General features: G+C 46.3%; 1 protein-coding gene across 1 annotated transcript in view; it reads right to left on the bottom strand.

Moving 5' to 3' along the window:
* LOC119442865 (lachesin-like) overlaps window positions 1-22,257 on the bottom strand; it is a 157,559-nt gene extending 135,302 nt beyond the window's left edge. The window contains exon 1 of the mRNA XM_037707909.2: window positions 21,578-22,257. Coding sequence (XP_037563837.1) covers window positions 21,578-21,638 — 61 coding nt within the window. The 5' untranslated portion in view covers window positions 21,639-22,257. The remainder of the gene's footprint in view (window positions 1-21,577) is intronic.
* Between the last annotated feature and the right edge of the window lie 1,707 nt (window positions 22,258-23,964).

The raw sequence follows: 23,964 nt of genomic DNA, 5'->3' as shown, positions 1-23,964 counted from the left end.
TAATAATAATAATAATAATAATAATAATAATAATAATAATAATAATAATAATAATAATAATAATAATAATAATAATAATAATAATAGTCCTAATTCAGTTCCGGTTCTATAAAAACTAATGTTGTTTTTCATTTCCCCGGTCTTCCGTTTCGATTCAGTTCCAGTTCGATAACCTGGCACAGTGTTAGACTGCACCAATAGTACGTTCCAGTACGTTCCTTATAACACGCTAAGTAGAAATTGTGCGATTTTGTACCGATGGTTAACATACACCCCATGACATATATCCGTAGGTAAGTACGATTGCATAATACGTAGTCGCTGATGACGTCACATTCCTTGTTCATCTCGCTTAAGCTCGTCCACTACCTATGTAGAAACCAATTGCCATGTCGTAAGCTCGCGTCGAACGGGAATCATGCCATACGCCCCCATACGATCGTCTTCAACGCGGTCGTCGTCGTGCAGTTCTTGTTAGAGACACGTACGCTCGCTACCCACTCACAAAACTAGTACTCAATTTACAAGAACACGCTGATCCACCTGGTATCGCTTTGTGGAACCGCAAGCCATGTTAGATAACCAAGTACCTGCAAAATATCTGGCATAACATTTTTCTGATTTACATTCCTGCCTTCAATCCTTTTTTTTTTTAACAGCGGAGCTGTTATACACTAGGTTCTGGCGGTTTGTGTGAGTAGGCAAAAAATATGGCGGCCACCCCAGAAGCTCACGACCGGCAGATCCCGGTGATAAAAACGGTGATAAAAGCGTATCGCCGGGTGTGCCCCAGCTCCGTTTAATCGCGAGAGGTATCAAAACGTATTGTGATACAAAATATCGTAATAAAAAAGGCAACACCGGAATAGACACTCTTCAGTATGGATGACATTTTGACGTCACGGGCTCTATAGGCAAACTACGTTACCTTATCTCAGTTCCCTTCCATCCGTGCAATGGGTAGGCCACGTGTGGTGAGGACTGCGGAAGAACAGCGCGCCTACGAAGAACAACGTCGTGCACAGAAGCGATAATGTGCGCGGCGACGGCAGGCGGCACGTGATACGGACGAAGATCGTGCAGCAAACGTTAAGCGTATGCACCTTTGGTTCGATCACCCCTACCGACTCCAATCCCATCGTAATTCTGAGTGATTTCAACATAGACGTGGTTCGTGGCGTTTCACTTGGAAAGGTTCGGCATTCAATGTTACACAAACATCAGTATGCCCACGACGCGTCATCGGTCGTGTATATAGACCTCACGTACAGCTCCGCTGGTCCTCCACCTTCACAGAGTGGAATGGCTCTGAATTTTTTTCAAGCGAAGCTTGTATACTCTAGCCTACGCCGGCGATGTAACGCTAAAGCTCCGGCTCCAGCGGCGGCTCGCCGGCGCCGGAGCGTGAGTCATTAGGCACGGTGCCAGCTGCGTAGGCGCACGCTCACACCACATGCGCAGCCAATCAGAGCCGTTTCGCTTCTGCCGGGGAGGGAAGGGCAGGAAAGGATTTTGCGCAGGCTGCGCCCACTTCGTTTCCGTTCAGTTCAGTATTGGCGCTGAGCCGTGCTCCCTCAAGGGCTGCAGAAGATAGCGTCAACCCTTTCCCTTTCCCAACGAACCACTTACTACTCAGTTCAGTCTCGGAAAACCAATGGGACGGCCGCGCATTGTGCGTAACCCCGAACAACAGGCAGCTCTCGCGGAGTGCGCACGGGAGATCGCCAGTAAAAGGGCGCGTCGTCGACGGGCCGGTCCTACGGTGCGAGCCGCTGAAGCTGCGGCACTCCGCCAACGCCGAGCAGATTACCTGACCTTCGCTTGGTCATGGTGAAGTTACTCACAAGAAACATAACCGTCAAGCACAAGGTGCACCCAGGACAAGCTTCGCTTACCCCCCTTTTCCGGTAGGAGAAGGGCCGACGAATTTTTTCTTCTAATTCTACACCTACCTAATTCATCTGCACTGAACATGATCACGAGTTGTGTACTTATAGGTCCAACAACAGTAATTTAAGATCTCAACATAATTGAGTGCTTTTATTTTCATTGTACCTGACACTAAACTCGGTTTCCCGGATTGCAACACATTAGTGTACATTTCAAAGCAAGCACATTCCGACGTATAAAAAAAACAAGACTATCTCAACAGCATGTTGACACCTAACACTTAACGCGCTTTCGGTGGTCTGCATCAGCACCTTTTCCCTCGCAGAAACATAATTGACAGCCACGGAAAAAAAAAAATACTGCTCGGGGGGGGGGGGGGGCTTCATATGAGTGCGTATGCCTTACCTTACTCGTGCGTGTTTGTTCGTTGTCACGGCGAAGACGCTGATAACACGCAGGTCAGGCTAATTTGCGACGCCCGCGCACACTCGCCTGTGTCGGCCCGCCATGTCCTCGGCGCCGCTGCCGCCACTTTTGCACGCGATTCTGCGAAGCATTTGGACGCGTTCGCGACGAATTCCTGAGAGCAACGAGTTTCCAAGCCATCGCTGCTGCTTTGCGCCGTAATTGGCGAGCTCAGCTGACAGCCGTACTTCCGGAACCCTCTCGACTCCACACCACTGCAGGCGCTGGCGTCGCCGCCCACCGCCGTCGACACCTAATTAGCCTTTTGGTGCCATGTTTCACATTCCGAAATCGCGCGGCCGCGAGAGCGTCTGCGCTCTTTGAAGTCCTTCCCACACCGCCGGCTTGCTTTCTTCGCTGTCGGTGCACGTGCCGTTGTTTTTCGCTCAACTCAAACTTTTTTCTCCTGCATTCACTACTCGTGCGCAATCTTTTCTATTATTTCTTTCCCCAAGTCGTGCGCTAATATTATTGTCGCGACTGCTTTCCGACCGAACTGACTGCAAGAGCTCCCTTATGTAATCAAAAATAACATTCGAAAGAAAGAAAAAAAAAAAGCTGGAAAAAGGAATCAACTTACAAACGGGACTGCCTGGGAGCGGTGAATAAGAGGTGAGTGGCCGGGTTGTCGGATGTTATTAATCGCCGCTCGTAATAAATGCTTTGCGACGGATTCCGCTCCCCGCTTTGTTATTGGCACCCTCTTCCTCTGTCTCTGACAAGCATTTCTATTGATTGCGCAGCCCTCCTATCGCAATGCACTTCAGCACTCTGGTCATGCGGGAGCGGGTGTCTGTAATATTATTTTCTTTTTACGACTAATACCCGTACAGTATCGTTCTCTGAAATGTTAAGAGACATTTTTCTTTTCTTTTCATGTTCTTTTTCTTTTTTATGTTCTTTCTTTTTCATGGTTAATGGTTCAATAAGCACGACAACGACCGAGTAGCGAATGCAAGGAAAGGACAAATGAACTGCATTAGCAGAGTACAGTAATACCCGGAAGTCATGCACTGGCGCTTGTCGTTTCAGAAAGGCGGTTATGGAAAGCGGCGGGGGTCGCGCTGACTTTCTGTGTCTTGAGAGGCAAGAAGTGCCAAAGTGATAACCACAAAAAAAAACAATGCACATTGCTTAACTCGTTTTCGCTGTGCTAGTTGCATCGTTAAAGTTGTGTTGTGAGACTCAACACCCCGAGACGGTAGAGTGGGTTATCAGTGACGCCGTAGCAGACAGCGCAGGATTATTCTTGGCTGACGGAATGAGAAATACACGAATTCCTGGACATGTATACCGACTTCACTTACCTTCCTTTCAAGGATCGAGTACATTGCTGCATAAAACATTCACCGATGGTTAAGGTACTCCCTAATGCGAAATTTGTCCTCAGCTATGTACGCGCGTTCTCATTTCGCGATATATTGGCTGGCGCGGACAGTCTGTCTCTTGCGGCAGGTTGCAAACGGAGTGAAGTGTGGTGCGACTGCCTCGCTAACCTGGAGATCGCGAGAGGCAGCGCATGGGTGACGCGTGGGCGCGATTCACAGCAGCCGCCTGCAGATAGACCTCAGATACGACGCACGCAACTCTTCCGCCATTTTGTGGGCATCGTCGCCACACTACGCCTTTCTTCTCACGCTTTCTCCATACCCTCCTTCTCTGCTTTCCTCCTCGCGTCTTCCATCACCCGTTGCGCTCCGCGTTCGCTCTTTCATCGTTCGCTCGGTTACGGAACGCCGCAGGAACGGGCACCCAAGAGCTGCGCTCCAAAGAGAACTGTTTACACAAAGGAATGGTTCGTGTTTGTACGTAGGTTATGTATTCGCTGACTTATTATCGGATGTCTTCCAGGAGAAATATTTCACATACCTAACTTGTACACGCGTAACGTAGAACGCGTCTCCATTTGACAATCTACCTTGACTCAAGAAAGCGAATAGCAGCACCGTCCGTCAGCGATAGTGGTCACTGTGGTTCAGTGACAACCGCAGTTCTAGCAAGCGAAAAGTTTGTACCCAGGTAATTCTGAGCGCCTAGTCAAAAATATAGCATATATTGTGTTTTTCTCTAGCAGCTCCTCGTCATGGGAATCAACGAGAAGCATCACTGAATCGCAGTGTCTCTTACAGTCGAATATCCAGCATCGGGCTCCACTCCGCGCCCACGAGCAGAAACTGTGAATCGAGTTCCGTTTGGGAATACAGGAGGTAGGTAGTCGGCATTTTCAGGGAACGGTACGGGCGCACATTTGAGACGTTTTGCTAAATGATCTCTGTGCAGCATATCTTTACCTTTGACAAAAGCATCTCCACTTTACGTATTTTATTTGAACTCGCGGTAAATAATGACTATTGAAGTTGCGTATTAGTGGCGGCTAGTTGCTTTTATCCCTCTACTGTCAGCGCTATGCTTAAAGTATTGAGGTTAACCACGCCCTTGGCTCTCAGAGTGACTCCTGTTTCACCGCTGCTTTAGCTAACCTAGATTAGCGCACGAGTGCTGCATAATGATGAACAAATCAAACTTCGTGAACAGCTCTCAGAAATTCAGTATAATGGTCAAAATTATTTTTTTCAAGCGTATACCAGCTCGTATACGCTTGAACTTGACAGCTCGGCCATGAATTTCGTGCCTCGCGTTAACTCGCACATCAGTGGATACTTTTGTAAGTAGATTAATACAGCCAATCATGGGTTCAGTGCACATCTCCCAATTATAATGCGTTCCGGACAAGAACCTAATAGAAAATGGAACCATATAGAATAATGACGTAATAGTTCAGCGGAAACCCGCTAGGCGGAGAGAAGTAATTAAAAGGAAAATGAGACATCCACCCAATCGTAGCAATTGCTACGATTGGGTGGATGTCTCATTTTCCTTCATATAGAAAAATCAACTTTATAGAAAATGGTTGATTCACGACCAGTCAGTGAGCTGTACTATATTTATAGAGCATATGTAGAGTACGCAGTGGTATGTAGGAAGCTTGTGATAGCATATACAGTCCTCAAATTTTCATTTACATGACTGCAAATTTGCTGTACACGAGCTGCGAAAAGAAGTTTTCGAACGGGCCAGTTTATTGATAGATTACATTGAGCTTGAATAGTGCAAGCAGCAAGACTGGCGAGAGCGAAGTAAGACTGGCGAATACGCTCGTACTGACCGTATTTGCCTCGTTTGTACTCTAAGCCGCGAACGTGCACGGACGAGCTCGTGAATTCGGCCCCTCATTAGCCTGGTGTGAAAAAATGACACATAATAAATCCTGTTGCACCACCTACACCCCACTTCGCAACCTTGGTGTTAGCGTCTACCAATTCCTGCGAGCGTGACAACTTCACTACGTGCTATAACACTTCTTAAAACAGTCCTCCGTTAGCAACGTGTCTTAGCAAGTCGTTCCCAGAATCTTTTCCGTCAGTTTGATGGACACGAGCTTGTCGCAGCTGCGCTTCCTTGCCAGTTACGGTGGTTACCAAATCGAGCCGGTAAGTATGCATGTACGTACAGTCTGTTTCACAATTAGGTGAAGTCTCGGAGCGCCGAAGCAGTCGACGCGGTTCTAGATAACGCGCTTCGAGCATCTGCGCCTGCGCGAGCTGCTGCCGGCACCCGACTCCAGCGCTCACTGCATCGCGATGCAATGCGGTCCGAGATTTCCCCTAAGTGTGAAACAGACTCTACCATGATCAACGACACACGGACAGCGCGGATCCATTGAGATTTTCGTCTGGCCTTGCTTATCGCCCTGGCTAATGGTTTTGTTACGGCAAACTACACGAAGACTTAGATAGCTTAAATCACGCTTGCTCAAAAAGCGCAGATGCCGTTTCGTGAGCACTTAAGCAAGCGCTGATTTAGTCTGTATTCGGCTTCGGCTGATCGAAGGTTAAGTTTATGCCCACCATTTGGAAGGCGAAGAGGGTGTTCATTATTCTGATACTAGACAAGTGATGTTGACAGTTTGGAGGATGCTCTTGGTATAGGAATTTGCGTTCTGCGCATCTTTTCTCTCAAGACAATCATATCAAAAAGAAGTACTGCATACGAATAAAACGAACAAAGGTACACTTTATCGTACTAACCTCGTTGGTAATTTGGACAGTTCCAAATACCCCTTTTATCTGCGGACTTCAAAGCCGCAGGTTACTGGGGAGTAAGGTCTCAACAGTGATATGATATGATATCACATAAACTTTTATATTTATAAAGTTAAGGCGGATGACCACGTAAACATGTTGTGTTTAAGGTGGCCCAAACTTGACATAAGCATCGATGCAGAAAACGCAGCCTTGAAAACATTGGCAGCAATGACAGAGGCGACAAGGCGGTTTCAATTCGCATTTGTCATGCGAACGAAATCGCTAAAAGGCGCATTAGGCCGTCTATTTGGCACGCGACTTATTTCGGTAACAACTCAAGAGTCTTGCTTGCTTATCTCTCAGACAAGTTTCTCTTGTTTATTCCTTGCAGCTGCCATTCTTCATTTGATGTTTCCTCCCTATTTTTATAATCTTCTCTACCCAATAATATCTTTCATGCAAATTGTGTGCGTGCAGCACAAACACACACATATTCACACACGCACACGGCAAATAAAAAAAGATAGAAAGAAACGATGGGGAAAAATAGAGATGACTCTGCTCGAATCGAATGCAAACAGCTAGAGGAGAGCAGCGCTAACGACCTTTGAACTCCCCTTTGAGTTTTCGGCATTTGCGGCGCTGAAGAGGGCTGCCGGTGCGCAGTTGACGAGAAAATTCCGCGCTACCGTTACTCCGTGTGTACACGACGAGCGCGTCGGTGACGCTGTTATGCACACGGTAAAACATAAAACGCGCAACGTGGGCGTGTGTGCGAAAACTGCCACCATTTACGAATCATTCTGCGCTTTGATACTGTGGCTCGTTTTACTTTCTTTTTATTTCTTTGTTGCTCTCGTTTCGTACGTTCTTTCTCACTTAGCTCACGCCTTCGAAAACTTAAAGCGAAACCCGCGTTAGGCGACTCGGAAACATCGATGCGTTAGTCGATCGTGCAACGCAACCTGCTTAGCGCATGAGTTTTCAGAGTTTCTTGTTCGCGCTGTCTATGCGGTTGTTTTCGAGCTCAAGTTTCTTTTTTTTTGCGTATTCCTGATATACAGGGTTCTTGTGTGATAGAAGAGTGGGGAGAGGAATGAACAAATTGAGTCACTCATGATGTCAGCCCATTAAGTCTGATCTCGCGGCAAGTGGAGGAGTTCAAAGCTGAAATGGGTGTATTGGGTAAACACGTTGAGAATGCCGGTGCGGAACCCATTACATTGCGTCGAATTGAAGAAACGAATGCATCGGTAAGCGCCTGCGTGATCTGCACCAATGGCGTGCGCTTTTACATACTACGCACACACTTTTTACCCCTTCCGATTTCCAACTGCAGTCGATGAACATTCCTCCCTAACTGTTTCTTTTGATCCTACGGAGATAACGCGATAATTTCAAGAGAGCCAACAGAAAGCTGAATGCGAGGAATATCTGCGACTCTGCTGCTTCTGGCTCTACAAGCTGTAATGACTCCTGAAATGAGCTGTATAACCCAATTAAGGGGTATAGCCTAGTCATACTTAACGATAACGTCTACCTGCTGACGTCCGGTACTTACACTTACAGAGAGAGGTCTTTCTTGTAGTTACAGACCATCAACGGTTGCATTGTAAACGAAGGACTTGAGTCCTGCCTTACTCTTTAAATTATGCTTAACGCTCTGCTGAGGCTTACTCTACGTCCGCGCAATACCAGGCTAGTCGCTACGAATGCGTAGATTGTAGGAAACGACGTAGCACAAACCTGTTGGCTTGTTCGCGTCCTGTAGCTTCTCTTCTCATCCGATAAGTGCGCTTTGTGCTTTCATGTTGCATTGTGCCAATTTGTTTCACTTGTATTACGAGAAAAATAGTGGAGTAGCTTGCATGATAACACTGCGTTAGAATTCCAGGCAACGAACGGATATGCCAGACTGCTATTGGTTAGCCCTTATAACGGTAACATGTTAAATTAAAGACGCGCTTTCTTTATACACATTTTTTGTGTCTCTATATATAGATAATTTGAATACAGCACTTACACCGGACCATGTAAAATTTAGAACAGAGAAAGAATAACGAAAACATCGAAGCCCTTTCTGTTTAAAAGTCAGTGCATAAAAACCTGGAAGGTTGACTTTTAAAATAACGCTTAGGGAGACAAATGTGTATACAGAGACGTGTCCTGTTACCCCGAATCGCTAATCAACGCGACGCATGGACAGCAGACCTTTAGCTGATGTTAACCTGAAACCTTATTCAACCCACGCAGCGATCTAAGCAGTAGACGCTTTTAAAGCTCCTCTAATGGGGTAGTCCTTTAAAGGGTGTAAAATAACATTTTCTCTCTGCCTTTCTTTGTTTTTTTTTTTTTCTTTTTTTTTATCAGGCTGCGCCGCTGGGATTTTATAAGTACAGCGAACCCTGCCAGAAAGTCGGTTTCGACTAGCTGTCCGCGTGCAGATCGTGTAAGGGCAGGCTGTTTGCTTTGAGGGCCACGTTAATCCTACGGCTGTGATGAAGAGGGGAACCGCTTAATCCCCGGAATGGCTCTGTTTCCGAAGCACCTATAACACGAGCTGCAGCGATCCTCTGACGAGTTCGGCTACTGTTGCCTTCCGAGGAAAGTTTATGCCGAACGACACTGGAGCCGCCGTTAACTCTTGAATAACCGGACTCTTCGGTTACCAAGAGGGTCCACGATGCAAGCTTTGGCGTAGGCGACGCGTTTGTTCTAATCGGGTGGCCGCGTTCGCTGTGACTCCGTAGTGGACCGATATTTGGCTTTTGTTCTGCAAGCCCGTTGGATAAGCACTGAACTTCTTTGTAGAGCTGAATTTAAAAAAAAAGAAAAAAAAAACGTAAGCATACGCAAAACATTCACAACACCATGCGTGCCTGTTGTCTGCCCGTTAGTGGCTGTCAATGGCTGTCATAATTTTTGGCAGTCGTTTGTTTTGGAGCAATGACACTCTTGTGGGTTCGTACGCGGCGTGGAATCGCCAAATTTGTATGTTTCATGTACGGCTGTCTCACGGCAGTCGAGTGGGAGAGGACGAAGTGCGGAGCGTGCTGCTTCTGGGTTTTATGAGAACATGCAGTTCATGGCTAAATTAGTATTTACAAACCGACTAATCTGCAATATATATACTTATACATATTTGTAGAAGTAGGGCTTGTGTTATTTGATTATATGACTTGAAAAACTCCCATTCCTTGATGGACATCGTCGCTATAGCTAAAGAAACGCATGCATATTCAACACTGCCTGTTACGATCTATGCGAACCGAAGCTTAAGTAAAGCATCGCTGTTACATCTAACAGCAAGAGTGTCTATGTTGGCGGTGACGCTCGCCTTCTGAAATTATGGCTTCGCGCCACTTCAAATATTTCTGTCTGCTATTAATGAACTAAAGTGAAAAACGGTTGCGGCACAACACTCCTTAGAAGGCACGTAACAGCTTCCAGCATGTAACAAAAATTTGCTATGTGGCCTGGTGAGGGGCCCTTTAAAACAGAAGAGAACAAAGAAGAAGTTTAAGTACGCGGAAGCCTCCCCTCTGGAAGGTTAGTTGTCGGGCAACAAATCCTAAGGGATTTACATTTCAAAGTGACTGCGCGGGTTTCAGGAAGCGCCAGCTGCGTGGATTTGGGAATTAATTTGGGAACTCTAGAGTGCTCTTAAAGAGCACAAATCTCTACACTGCTCTCTTTTTTTTCCCCTTTTTTCTCTACTCGGTCCGATTTCTCTTGCTTTCTTACGATACCGTATGGACATGTCATGCATTGCTTCATGGAAGTTGTTCATCCTGATGACTGCGTTTCGACGCAGTTTATGTGTAAATAATTTCAAATTGGCAAGCAGAGAGCTCAGAGGAAGAATTTACAAGAAAAACATTTACGCGTTCATTCTGTATTTAGAAATAGTTGTATAAGCGTTAAGTACTGCCTGTTACATGAACAACATTGCGCTCTATTTGCAGGTTTCTTACCGCTAATCGTAATGTGAAGGGAAAATGTCTTCGGTCGACGGTAGGAAGTGTGCGTAATGCTAAACAGTTATTCAGCCAGCCATGAATTTTTTACAGCGAAGCTGTTAAGGGCGCACTCTTCGATGGTCGCGTCCGGCAATAGAAAAATACTCTCATTGGCCGTATGCTGTATGTGCGAGTGAAAGCGCGCGAGGGCGAGGGACGCGCGCTTTCACGGGGAGCGAGCGCACGGCGGAGAGCAATCGCGACTTCCCAGTGGAAGGGGAGCGGTGGGCGAGGAGGGCATCGAGGCTTCTAGACTTTGTGTGTGCGTGTCCGCTCTCCCACTGCGGCGCATGCGCGCAGCCCTGCGGGCCTCTGCCACCTGTGACGCCGACTCTCTCTGGGCTCTCGCCCACCTCTCCCCTAACAGTGTCGACAACGGCGTTTAACCGTTCCGTTACGTAGCCAGCGTTTTGACAGCGGTTGTGTGCGGTCGCACAAAGAACTGCGCACAACTGTTGTCGATGGCGGCGACGTTTTGCCCGCGTTCGCACCAAACGCGCTCGGCGTTGGTGACGTGTTTATGAAGAACGTGCCAACCTTTGCCGTACACCCTATGGCGGTGTACCGTAGCGGCCATAAGGCCGTGGTCCCTGTGGTCACTAAATAAATGAAAACCACCGGATCATATATATTTCTCATTCTTTAATAGTTCAAATAACCAATTACACCATCACATCTTAATATTCATAATTGGAAATACATAATTCCCACCATAGTACAGCATCGCTGTGCAGAGAGAGCAGCACAAGCCGCAGCTCGCCGTCGACAGTTCAGTTCATTGTCACGAAAACGACGCAGACTTCGCCACAAATGACCCTTTAGTGCGTGCTGCCGAAAATGGAGCTCCTGTGGAGCCGATGACTAAGTTGGAATGAAAACGATGGAACGACACCGGCGGCATCATGACGAGGTTTAGACCATAAATGCATACCGACGACTGTATGACGACAACGCGATTACAACACTGCATTGCGACCACGGCATGATGACGATTAAATAACGATGGAATGATTATGGTTGCAGAGTCTTGACAATGATATGGCGATGATTTATTCACGATGTCGGAATGACAATAACTGCACCATTTCGACGTCATGACGACGACAGAATGATGACGATATAATGATGACGATGGAATGAAAATTGAACGATGGCGACGAAATGACAATGCAGCGACGATGACATAGTTAAGACGGCAGAACGATCATAACGAAGAAATTATCGCAACGTAATGAAGACGCGTGGCGTTGAAGACGATGAAGGGGATGAAATTACGACGACGGCATAACGATCACGACGTGGTTCCGTTGCATGTCACGTCCGCGTTTACGCTCCTAGCTTTGAGCCTCGAACCACCTTGGTTTCCGTTATATCCTGTGCCGCTTTGCACTATGTCCGATACCAGCCGATGGTGCAAGGCAACATTTTTGCACCATATATCAACATATATATCCACCTACATACCAACCCATTAAGCAACTGATACTATTGAGCAGCAGCGATTCCTAGGAGCTACTCCAAGCACGGGCGGGTAAGCAACGAAAGCGTCTCTTTAAAATTTCGTGCTGCGCTGCCTTCACTTCACCTGCCTCCGCAAATGTATATGCTTGACCGACAGAAGAAAGTAAATTGAATGAGAAACATCGCATGCAAGCTAACGCCTCACGCAGTCACTGGCGCCAGAAAACTGGCGCTTATCGTTTCCTTGCAAGCGGTAAACAGAAAAGATGCAGTTCAACAAATTCACGCGAGCTCTCGCGCTCGCAAGAGAGAAGCAGCAAAATAGCTCAGCAAAGAGAAAGATGACATTCCACCGCATTGCGTAGCCACACTTTAAAATACGAATGAATCAGGAGTAACAGCAACGACATCAGAACTGCGGAACAACGGCACCGTGCGCAGTACGTGCAATTCCACAGTGCCAGCGGCGACGAGAGACGCCGTGACAGACAGCGCGCGTCTTGGGACGGCCAATGCAGCAGCGAACGAACCCGCCAATTCTTTAAATTTTTTTAAAGACCTTCTACTACGCTCAGGGCGGCGCTGTCTGTTGCCGTCGTCGACGTCTTCCCGCTTCCACAGTCGCGCGCATCCAAGCGAGAGAGCCTGGTAACACAAAACGCTTTTCCATGCGGCGCCTGACGGCAGAGGAGCTCTATCAAAATATATTAGGGTTCCCTTCTGGCTCGAGGCGGCGTGAAAAGGAATGTTGGGACAGCTATAGCAAGGGATGATATTTCCAGGCGCATACATAACGCCGCATGCAAATTAGACGCCAACCTCGCACGCCCGCCTTCCCCTCCCTTCCTCATTCCTGGCGCTTTCCTGCAGTCAGCTCCCTTCCGCCCTCATTTTCTGAATGTGTCTTCCGCTTACGATCGTCCCTCCCAACTGCGCATTTATGCATTTGCTATCGTGTTTATTTTGTACCAGCTTCACTTTTGGTCGGGCGGAAAGCTTGCCTACCCGATTGCTACTATTCCTACAGTTCTTTAACTCCCTCTACGAGCGGTATTTTTCACTGCGTCGCTTCACTCGCTCTTCGTTGCCGCAGGTTTCGCGCGCCGCAAACGTCTCGGAGAGGTCGGGACGCGGTAAAGGCAAAACGCCCACCGTCAAGTCCTGTTCCTTCTGTCGTACTTCCTCGTTTCACCAACAACGCCACCCCTCCGCCCGTCTGGCCCGTCCTCCTCCCCCCTCCATTCTCTTCTTCCCACAGTTCCTGTTCGCCTCCGTTCGCCCATTCAGCTATGCCGCACTTAAACCATCTCTCGACCATCCCGCCTTCCCCACGTAGCGGACTAACTTTCCCTTGCCTCCATCTTTCGCGCGTGACGAGACATGTAGAGATACAGAAGCCGCGGCGACCAACTCTTATTACGGTGCCGCAGACAGAAATCCGCACAAAGACAAGCCTAGACCAAGAACGTGGATAGAATAGACTGAGCGAGAGGACGAAAGAGAGAAAAAAAAAGAAAAATATAAATACGTAGAGCCTGTCTTTGCTGACAAAAGAAAGAGGGCAGCTTTTGGCATTAACATAAGATTTGCAATTTAAAAGCTTTCTTTTCTTTCTCTCGCCTCTTCAACACCCTTATACGGAGCTCAGCTTTATAACCAACTGCCTCCAGCGCATATTCTCTCGTCCAGAGCTCGCTGCTGCAGCGAAGGAAACGTCAATTTCTTCTTTCTGCTACTTGCGGAAGCTGCGACCACGCATCTTGCAGCCGACGCAGCTTTTAAGGCTTCTAAGACAAGTCAGAAGGGAACATAAGCGGGAACGAAAAAGAGCATACAAACCACGAAATAATGGGAGTGGGGATTGTCGGATGCCAGGATTTCGTCAGGGCTGCGATATTTGAAGGAAGAGTGGGCGTCTGGTACCGGAAAGAACAATCAAGCTGCACGTAATTTATTCGGCAATGTATTCCTCGCTTCTCTGCTCGTCCTCGCGTCCTTACAACACGTTTGTAGGCTAGCGTATGAATGTGTGTGCGTGCGCATATGTATCTGAGTTTGCGTGTGTGTGTTATTTTATAACTGATTGATTTGATCATATTGTAAATATTGTAAACTCCAGTTGTCGGTTCTTCGGAGTCATTTAACTGTCGAATGAACATAGAGCAATGTGAGCAACGAAAACAGGACGTAAAAATAAAAATAATAAATTAAGTTTGATTTGCGTGTGTGCGCACGCGTACGTACGCCCGCATGTTCGTGTTAGCGTTCCTGTATGTGAACGCGTGGCAAGAGAGAACCCTATACAGGGTGTTTCTACGAAGATATTAGTAACATTTAAATGTAGCCGTTCGGAAATAAAAGGATGTTCTGTTCAGAGACATGCCGTCAGCGGTGCGGACCACGATGTGACGGGTGACACGTGGTAATTATTCGCTAATAAACAAAAAGATATTAAGTTTCGAACTTTTAATTTCAGCGGGCTCATCGTAATATGGGAAAATGAAGCGAGCTCTCTCTACCAGCAGACCCGCGTAACTGTGGCACGACAAATTTCAGCTATCCGAAATTTTCGGCTATTCAAAATTTCCGCCATCCGTAACACGTGCGTGCTACGGCTCCGTGCTCCTCACTGTCGTAGCCCGCTGACTGCCTGCTGCTGGGTGACGTAAGCAGAATATCGCCTCGAGGGGTGCCGCTTCGCGCTCACTGCAGCCTCCCATTTACGGTTTCGCGCGCTCTGATAGCCGAAATTCGTTGTGCCACAGTTCCGCGAGTAATCGAATCTATTCATATCCAAAAGGGGGGTTGATATGGCTTGTACGGAGAGCTCGCTTCAATTACGATGAGCCCGCTGAAACTAAAGATCTTCAAACATAATTATTATAATTTGTTAATTAGCGACTAAATACAACGTATCATCTGTCACCTCGTGGTCACCACCACTGACGGCACGTCTCCGAAGGAACCGCCTATTTAATACGATAGCGTTAGGGGCCACGTGTCGCAGAAAATCCAGTGTAGGCATCGGCGGCGTTGTCCGTATGAGAAAAGTCATCCCGAACCACGCATCTCCGATGCAGGCCCTCCGCGTGGTGCACAGGCGTTACTGGTCTAATTGAATTTCTCAAAGTAAAATGCGTCAAAAAATTCGTAAAGGACGACTTACACACAAACCACATGCATCGGATTGTAATTTGAATATACTAGGAAATAATTTGAATATACCAGAAAACATAACTCTGTTACGCGGAAACTCAAACACAAACCCCTTTTCCAGCAGCCGTTTGAGGTCTGTGTGTTTTTGGTGCGGCTGCGCACTACTTCCGGGATCGGCCTACGCAAGAGGCCGCGTTTCTACCAATCACAGAGCGGTGGGCGCCACTCGGTTCCTTGCAACACCACCCAGATGGCGCTCCTCTCCACGCATCCGCGGCAGTGGTGGCGCCCGCCCGCCGCGCGCGGGAAAAAAAAAGAACAAGAAAGCATCGCCTTCATGCATAGCGTTCGCCGCCAGCGTGTTCCGGTAAACATTACGGTTACATAAGCTGCAGTTGCTGGGAAGCGTGAGAAGCAGTCAGGGATCTTTGAATGATATCGCATTTCATTCTTAACGGCGAAGCTTAAGCGTCTTCCAAGTTTTATTTGAAAACGGCTATTTCCAAGTATTACTTAATGTATTCGTAGAAAGCACCCTGTATACTGTATGTATCCTCTGTTGTAAGGACGCACGAATGTGTGAACATCGTTCTTCCGTTTCTGAATGCAGCTTTTTTGCACCCGCACCCAGTAACGCTAGACCCCTTTCATGTATAGCGTAAGAAATTAGGCCTGAGAGGGAAGTGCACTTTGAACCGACCTCCACCTCATGTGCAGTGTCATGTGCAATGCTGTGGAAAAGGGCGCGGCATCGTTTTAGGGGCAGGAAAGATAACTAAAAATTATACTGTTGGAATAGACAGTTTGAATGGGCAGAACACCATCTAAGAGAATTCATACTGAGCGACACAGCGAATTTTAAAATGAAACTTTCGAAGGTTCCTCTACAGATACAAAGTATGTAAGCTAGTTCCATCGGCGAATGTATAAAGGCTCGATGTATATGTACTTGAGCACAGAAGATGAGTTCTCTAGCCGCGTGATATTATAGCTCGGCATTGCTTGGCTATTAAAGCTAGCGCCCGACCGAAGTGAGGCGCACGCTGCCCTAATGGGTGTATTCAGCATTCGAGAAAGATTCATTTGATGTCCGGTTTGCTTTAAAGGGTTTCTATTTATATTACTCTCTTTGTATTTTTTTATTGTCTGCTGTAGCGTATCTGTGTGTCACGCGCCTTGCCGCTCCGTCAAAGGTTACAATTCCTTTGCCTATCGTGGCTGACGCACTCTTGTTGAGACTGAATTCGGCGCCATCAGAATGCCGGCAAATTTAAGCGCACGCTTGATGATGCTATGGCGTTCAGTGCATGCAAAGGGCCACTATGCTAAGGACAACAGTGCACTACAAAAAAAAAATACCAAGTACGTACCAAGGACGTACCAAATACCAAGCCCACAGGACGTAAAAAAAGGAACACACACCACAGTGCGTGTGGTGTGTGTTCCTTTTCTACCTACTGTGTTCTATAGCTTTCTATAGTCTAAATGTGTCTAGACTATAATCTAACTGTGTTTCTATAGTCTAAAGTTTTCGAGTAATACGTAATTTCTTGTAAAATGGTAATTTTTGCATGATATTTCGATTAGTCTTACACTCCACCTTTAAATGAAATAAATAAATCGGCTGTTGTGCCAGTTCTGCAATGGATACAACAGAAACAAAGGGCAAACAATGTCAGTCTGCTTCGATCCTGCTCGCCTTCCGTGACAGTGTGTGTTGCTGGACTCGCGATGAACCAGGAAGCACTGTGGAGCTCCGCTAATTTCGCGTCGACAGCTTGAAGCCGTAATAATAACTCAATGGAATCGGGTGGAGGCCCATGCGCCTGGCTCTCTCCGGCGACAGGGAGCGGAAAGCCGTTAATTATGCAGGACGTCCAAGACTTCCTGGCTCCCAAAGTGACAACTAGTTGGGCCAGCCCGCACGTCAAAGCGGGGGTTCTCTGCGAGCCCTTTCGGACCTTATAGATATGAAAGCTGGCTTACTGGCGGTTCGGCTTTCACGGCCGTTCTCTCTTAAGTTGGAGATGGTTTGTCGCGGGCCTGTCCTCGGCTTCACCAGTCTTTATTCCGCGTGTGGCGCGTGCAAGCGTATTTCTCAATCGTTTTATTATTATTATTATTACGTATACCTATTTTTCAACACAGCGGGTTCACCTGACTGAACTGTGAACATGCTGGCTGCTGCACTGTATGTGCGTGCTACAACTTTACTATGATGCCTTTTTTTTTTTTTTGCTTCTTCATTTTAACTTGCTGCACGGCAACTCTGGCGGAGACAATGTCGGAAAAATTCATACCTTCAGTTACAAGTGCCTGCTTCCTACAGCAAACCGACCAACTAGCCCTCCATCTGCCTTCTCCAATACAAGCTGGACAAGCGGAATCGTCTTCTGCAAGCCTTCCTGCCTTTCCTTATAGATCTACGCTCTCTCTCTCTATTTATCTGTATATATATATATATATATATATATATATATATATATATATATATATATATATATATATATTCCTTCGTTTCTTTCATAATATATATATATATATATATATATATATATATATATATATATATATAATGAAAGAAATGCTCACACGCCGAACAACAACAAAAATACTATTATTTTACTGACGTTTCGACTGGTGGTCCGGCACTCCGATCAAGGCCGGACCACCGGCCGAAAAGTCAGTAAAATAATAGTATTTTTGTTGTTGTTAAACGTGTCAGCATTTATTTCATGATATTTTCACCAGGTTCAGCGTAAACTCCTGATTGACTATATATATATATATATATATATATATATATATATATATATATATATATATCTGCCACCTCCCCCCCCCCCCCCCCCCTGTTCCTTCAATCGTTAAATACGATTTTGTGAAATAGGGACTTTCCAAATCAGCTCCAGGACATTCTTTCACGCTCTTACATGCGCAAGAATGATTCGCCATCTTGTGTGGTATAGATCACGTCAGTACAGCTTCATTTACACGTCAGAAGTTGAGGCGACTCAGCCCGGACTGCAATTTACATGCATCTTGAGAAGCGGGTTGGCTATAGTCAATCCCTCCCCTCCCCCCCCCCTCCCCTCCTTTTATACGCACTCACACACACACACACACACACTTGCAGGCGGGTTAATGGAACTCACCCCGACGCTCGCATGGCGTGAGCGGCTAGCGTTAACACGAACCCCACGACCGGATTATGGCCCGGCAAGCCGACTTGACCCGGCTGCATCGGGTTAATGTAAGCGTAGCTTACGTCTTCTGCTCTGTGTCTGCACGTGCAAGCCACATTGGAGTGCGTGGAAGGGGAAAATGTGCACGAGCGCGTTGAAAGATTAGAGGCTGGAGCTATTGCGTTTTGCAATTTCGCGCGATAGATTGATTGTCACGGGCGTCCCACATTCGTTTTATGACTACGTTCTCCAAAACCTCTCTTAACAGTTGCACGCCAAATACGTTCTTTCAAAGTTATACTACAGGTTCATTCCAATGGCTTCAAATTACTGTAGGAGATTCTTAAGGCAACGACCTAGCAGCGTTAGTGAGATGTTTTGCGGGTCCATTGCTACGTTATGGAACTTCGCAGAATTAGAAGCAACCTTGCTTTCTTTCAATTACTTCACTGTAGTTTATGGGTTGCTTTGTTCCTTTATTTCTTCTTCAAGCACGCGCGAACACTCACTTGTAGCGTTACCGACAAAAAATGCATACAGCATCGTTATGACGCTAAATGAAAGTCTAGAGTCCGCTTATATTTCACGTTGTGCAGTCTGCTGCGGTCTCACGGGCCCCACCAAAACCCGAGGTGAAAACAGTGATCTGTGACTGCTTAATGTAGCCTGAACGATGAAGTAGAAACTGACTCGTAAGAAGCATTTCTTTCGTTTCTCTTCCTAATCTCTAAATGAAAATAAATGGGACACTATTTCAAACTTTTGTTTCTTTCTTCTCTTCTTGGGCATCACTGCACGCCTATAGTTTCGAAGCTTCCAACAGGAGTGTGTTTTACGACGCCAGAACTTTTAGTACCGGTGGAACGAATGTGTGGCGCAACGCGCGTTTCAAGTTTCCTTCTTTTTGCACTGACACCACTTTCGCAACATTTAAAAGCTCAGAATGGCATTCTCTTTTTTTTTTCGGACTTTTTTTCGACAGATAATTACGATCTGCGGTCTTTTATGGTGCAAACATTTTTTTTCTCCGACTGCGCGCCGTTCTGAAACCATTTACAAAAGGCGTTAAAACTTGTTATCCTGCTCACCTTAACTTGATGCTGACGAATGTCGTTTTATGTTCTCCGAAACATGTCTCAACGTCAGCATGCCGACTAGGTTATTTTAAGATTATATTTAATGTTGCGACACATCGCCCGAAACCGTATACTTTAAAGGAGACTTGCACATCCACCATATCAGATAACACTGTAGGAACGTGACGCAATTTTAGGGTAATAAGAAGTATCGATAATCATAGATAGCGCACATGAATGCCCCATAGAGAGTTCATGAACAAGAACTTTGTCAACATAACGAGTGTCTATAAATGCAACATTCAGTCAAGGCGTAGTGCAATAAAGGTGAACGTCCGTAGGAGGATACTAGATTATGATCCGTCTAAAAAAATTGTAGGGTTTCGTAATGATTTGTTATAAGAAAAAGCTATTGCTCTTATTCTCCGTATCTAAGTGCCCGTAGAGAGTAAAAATTATCTGCTTAGGTGAGCGTTCAATTGGTCTCAATACAGTTTGTGGCATTTAAAAGAAGAAGTCTAAATGAAGTGACCATTCTATTCATGTTCCTTCTTCCCTGGAGTTCAAGTACCTTCAAAAATTATTTAAAAATCAGCAGAGTGAAACATTATTCATTGTTTTTTTTTTTAATTTTTATCACTATGCAAGGGAAATGTCTATGAACCCATGTTGAAACAGCAACGGAGATAGCGTTTAAAGGGAGTAAACGCAACATGTCAATTCAGTTTCCGTGAAAAGCATGTTTCATTTTTGAAATGATAAGGAAATTATTTTTAATTTATAAACGTACGTATGTCTAATATATTGCGTTCCTCGATTTTGGGGTTCCTATAAGGGATCGCGAATTCTTTACTGCCAATTGCCTTCGAAACCTTTGATAGCACAAAAAAATTACCGTTCCAAACAATCACCAAAGATCTGCAATACTTTCGCGTTGCACTATAAAACAACACGCTTCATTCATACCACTCTAGCTGTTGTCTAACGGTTTACTCGATCTGTGTCCACGTGTTTTTAAAAAGCAGCGTACACAGCAAATGTTTTCTATCAACGATAAGATGCTACTGTTGTTAAAGAACCAATAGTCTAATGCCAAATTAAAGAGAAACCTTTGAGCCTTGCGCAAATGTTAGGTTAATGTTTGCTTATTCAATAATCACAGTCATATAATTTATTTCATATGATGAGAAATCTCTACACCGTCCACGTCCGTATGCAATTAAGTACGAATGTTCCTTGTTCTGTGTCCACAAGCACGCCCCTTGGCGTTCCCGTCATCGAGGTTGTAGTACACTGGAGAATTCTAAAGTCACTGTCTTAATTCATCGCAAGATAGAAAGTCCCTTCCCTTCTCCTACGAGAGGAACTAAACATTCTAGCGTACTCCTGATACTGCGTCTCGGGTACGTCGAACGGCAGTCATTGATTTGGCAATTATGCTTGGTTAACGCAAACTGACAGGTATCTTCAGAGGCTACAATGCGAAATATGGTAAGTAAGCATTGATAATGCAGGAAAATATTGACCACAAATGTTTCCGCGACTCGAGAAGATTAGAAAAAATAGAGAGAGAAACTCTATTTCCAGTCGAAGCAGAAGTTTAGAAACTAGAACGTAATCTGAGCCAGTGTTTAAGCCAGACTATGTTCTGAGTCAGTTGAACGTAGCCTGAACTATATCAGTTTACTTCTGGCCGCGACAGCGCTCTGTATACTTCTTGGTCCACTGCACGTTGTACCAGCTTCATTTTTGGTCTGGCGGAAAAACTTGCGTCCCCGATTTCTACAATTTCTCTAGTTCTTTTCTACGACACATATTTTTGACTGCATCGCTCTCTAGCTATCCGTTTCTGCAGGTTTCGTGCGCGATAAACGTCTGAGAGAGGTCAGGACGCGGTAAAGTCAAAACGCCCACCGTCAAGTCCTGTTCCTTCTGTCGTACTTCCATCGTTTCACCAACAGCGCCACCCCTCCGCCCGTCTGGCCTGTACGTCAGTCAAGTGTCAAGTGACACTTCTTGTTAATTCGCAAACTTGATACCTTATCCCCGCAGCCTCTGATCATTTAATACGGAATCTAACACTTTCTGTTTCGTTACGTCACTTCTTTTTTTCTGCGATAGAATTTCTCGAACAAGCGGGTGGATCCGTCAGGCAAACCTGACAGTTCGACCGCCCTGTTTCCTTGGGTTTCCAACAAAAGTAACAGGACCAAACGCAAACGAAAACGGCTCGCACGTACCGGAAGGGACCAGCAGCACAAGCAAGACCGTCAGCGTCGCTTGAAGTCTCATCCCTGGCATGTTGGACCGAGTCCTTCCTTCTCTCTCGTCTTTCAACACGATACCTACGCCTGACCTTTGAGGCGTCAGTAAATAGTGCACAGTCACCCTCGAAGTCTCACACTGGCTTCAGAGAAACAGCGTCCGTCACCAAAGCTGTCCAACTAGACCGGCCAAACGGGAACGGAGCCAAGCAGCGGATTTTCTTCTTCTCTTCGCCCCTGGCACAGTATCGCAGCGGCTCGATTCAGCTGGCAGGGAAACGGAAGAAAACTAAGCGGACGCAGAAGACGGGAAAAGTCGATATCGAAGCAGCGCTTGTCCGCGGGAGAGCTAACCGAAATAAGCGGGAAAAGTACAGAGAATGCGCGGGCACAGTGACAACGCGGGATCTTCTCGCCGGTCTCAAAAAGTCGCGACAGACACGTAGATACGTCCTCCGCCGGGGCGACCTGTCTCCTCTTCTAGCGTCGAACTATCGAGTTCGAGAGCACGCACGCACACTCACTCACTGCACACGCAGAGACACCGGGCGTGAGGTGGGGGGGTGGGACACCCGCCGTGGCTCTCACATGTTGACGGGTCTGTCTGGCGGGCGCGCGCGCGCGGGGCCGACGTCTCCGCGCTCCGCTTGGGGGCAGCCGGTGCACTCCGCTACTGGTATCGGGACCGTCGGGTGCCTTTTTATCCCGCTTCGGGAGAGGGGGGCGGTGCCCCAAACTGAGGACTCGACGGCGCGCGCGCGCGCTCTCACGCGCGGGTTTGCGATCGGAGCGCCGCCGCTGCCGCTACGCCAAACCGCGCGTGCCTTTCATCCACCCCCCACCTTTCCCTCGCCTCTCCGCTCTGTTCCCTACTCGTTTCCCCGTGCTTCCTTACTTCCTGTGTTTTCTCCCCACCCTTTTGTCTCCGAACTGAGGCACTTCAGCGTGAGAGAGACACTGTCTCCGCGCCTGAATGTGCTAACAGCTCTTTATTTCTGTAGTAGTTGATGTCCTCCGGATAACAGCTTCGTATAGAATGTGTCTGTTGGGTGGCATTCTTCTATTTTTCTTTTCGTTTCTTTCTTTTTCTCCACCGATATACCGGGTGTTCAAAATTAAGCTTTACGGATTTTTTTTAAGATAGCCTGTGGCAGGTAGCATAATTCTTATCGTTGAGCTGGGTTATTTAAAGAGGCGGATATTAGTAGCGTGAGAAATCGAAACACATATTCAACTAATTAACAAAAATTGACTAATGAACTTCTTAGTTATTTAATTTATGGCACATATTGCAATTTAGGAATTGCAGCCGGTGAGGTTGCAAGACGGATCCACTTGAAATTAATTTCCAGGATGACACCAGTTTCAAGATATTATTTCCCAAAGTGTGGAACGAAATACATGGGCGTTCCAGTTACCATTATGCTTCAATGTATGAAACAGCATTTTGGTGAGAAAGTGAGTGAAACATCAGTGCATTTTTACGGCGATTTTGATGGCGCATATCCCCAAACTGGTGTCATTCTGGAAATTCATTCCAAGTGGATACGCCTGACAAGCTCATCTGTTACAATTCGTAAATTGCAATATGTGTCGTAAAGTAATTAACTAAGAAGATAATTCGGGATTTTTTGTTAATTAGTTGAATATGTGTTTCGATTTCTCGTGCTACTAATGTCCGCCTCTTCGAATAACCCAGCTCAACGATAAGAAATATGCTACCTGCCGCAGGCTATTTTAAAACATTCCTTAAAGCTTAATTTTGAACACCCGCCATAATAGACGCCAGCGCAAATATCGCGTGCTAAAAGAAGCCGTTGCTTAATTTTGCGCAACAAGAACAGGGCGAAGTCATGTGTTTATGTCCTTATTGTAACTAAATTTTTCAAGGGGATCAGATGGAGGTGTTGGAAGGACTGCCTTTCTGCTGTGCATTTCCGCCATGAAGGGGGACAACACTTCCCTTAAGAAAGAACAGCGCGCAGGAATCTTGGCATTTAATGCTCCAAATTAAGCTGTATTCAAGTTTCCCCCTGAACTATCAGTCCTAGAATTTTTCTGCGCATTGCTTGGCTTCATTTATTGTTTGTTGCTTCGATGAATGTCCCTGTCACTTCGAGGCATATCAGCCGCTACCTATGTCTTAAGCACCGAACAAATGGCGCACTTCTCGTTAGATGAAGACATTCTTTCATGCAGCCCAAATCACTGCTTTCCTTTTGAAGCTCATGGACGCCTCCTGTCTCGTATGCACGACGACCTTGTCGTACACTTTCCTCCACGGTGGCAATGCATTTAGCTGTCTTGTCTCTAGATGTACTCGGTACACGATAGGTCTAGCCTCTTGCCTTGCTGGCCGTTTC

The sequence above is a fragment of the Dermacentor silvarum genome, chromosome 2 (assembly GCF_013339745.2).
Source record: "Dermacentor silvarum isolate Dsil-2018 chromosome 2, BIME_Dsil_1.4, whole genome shotgun sequence".
Lineage (NCBI taxonomy): Eukaryota > Metazoa > Arthropoda > Arachnida > Ixodida > Ixodidae > Dermacentor > Dermacentor silvarum.
The sequence above is the reverse complement of the archived record's forward strand: the minus strand, read 5'-3'. Positions and strand labels throughout refer to the sequence as shown.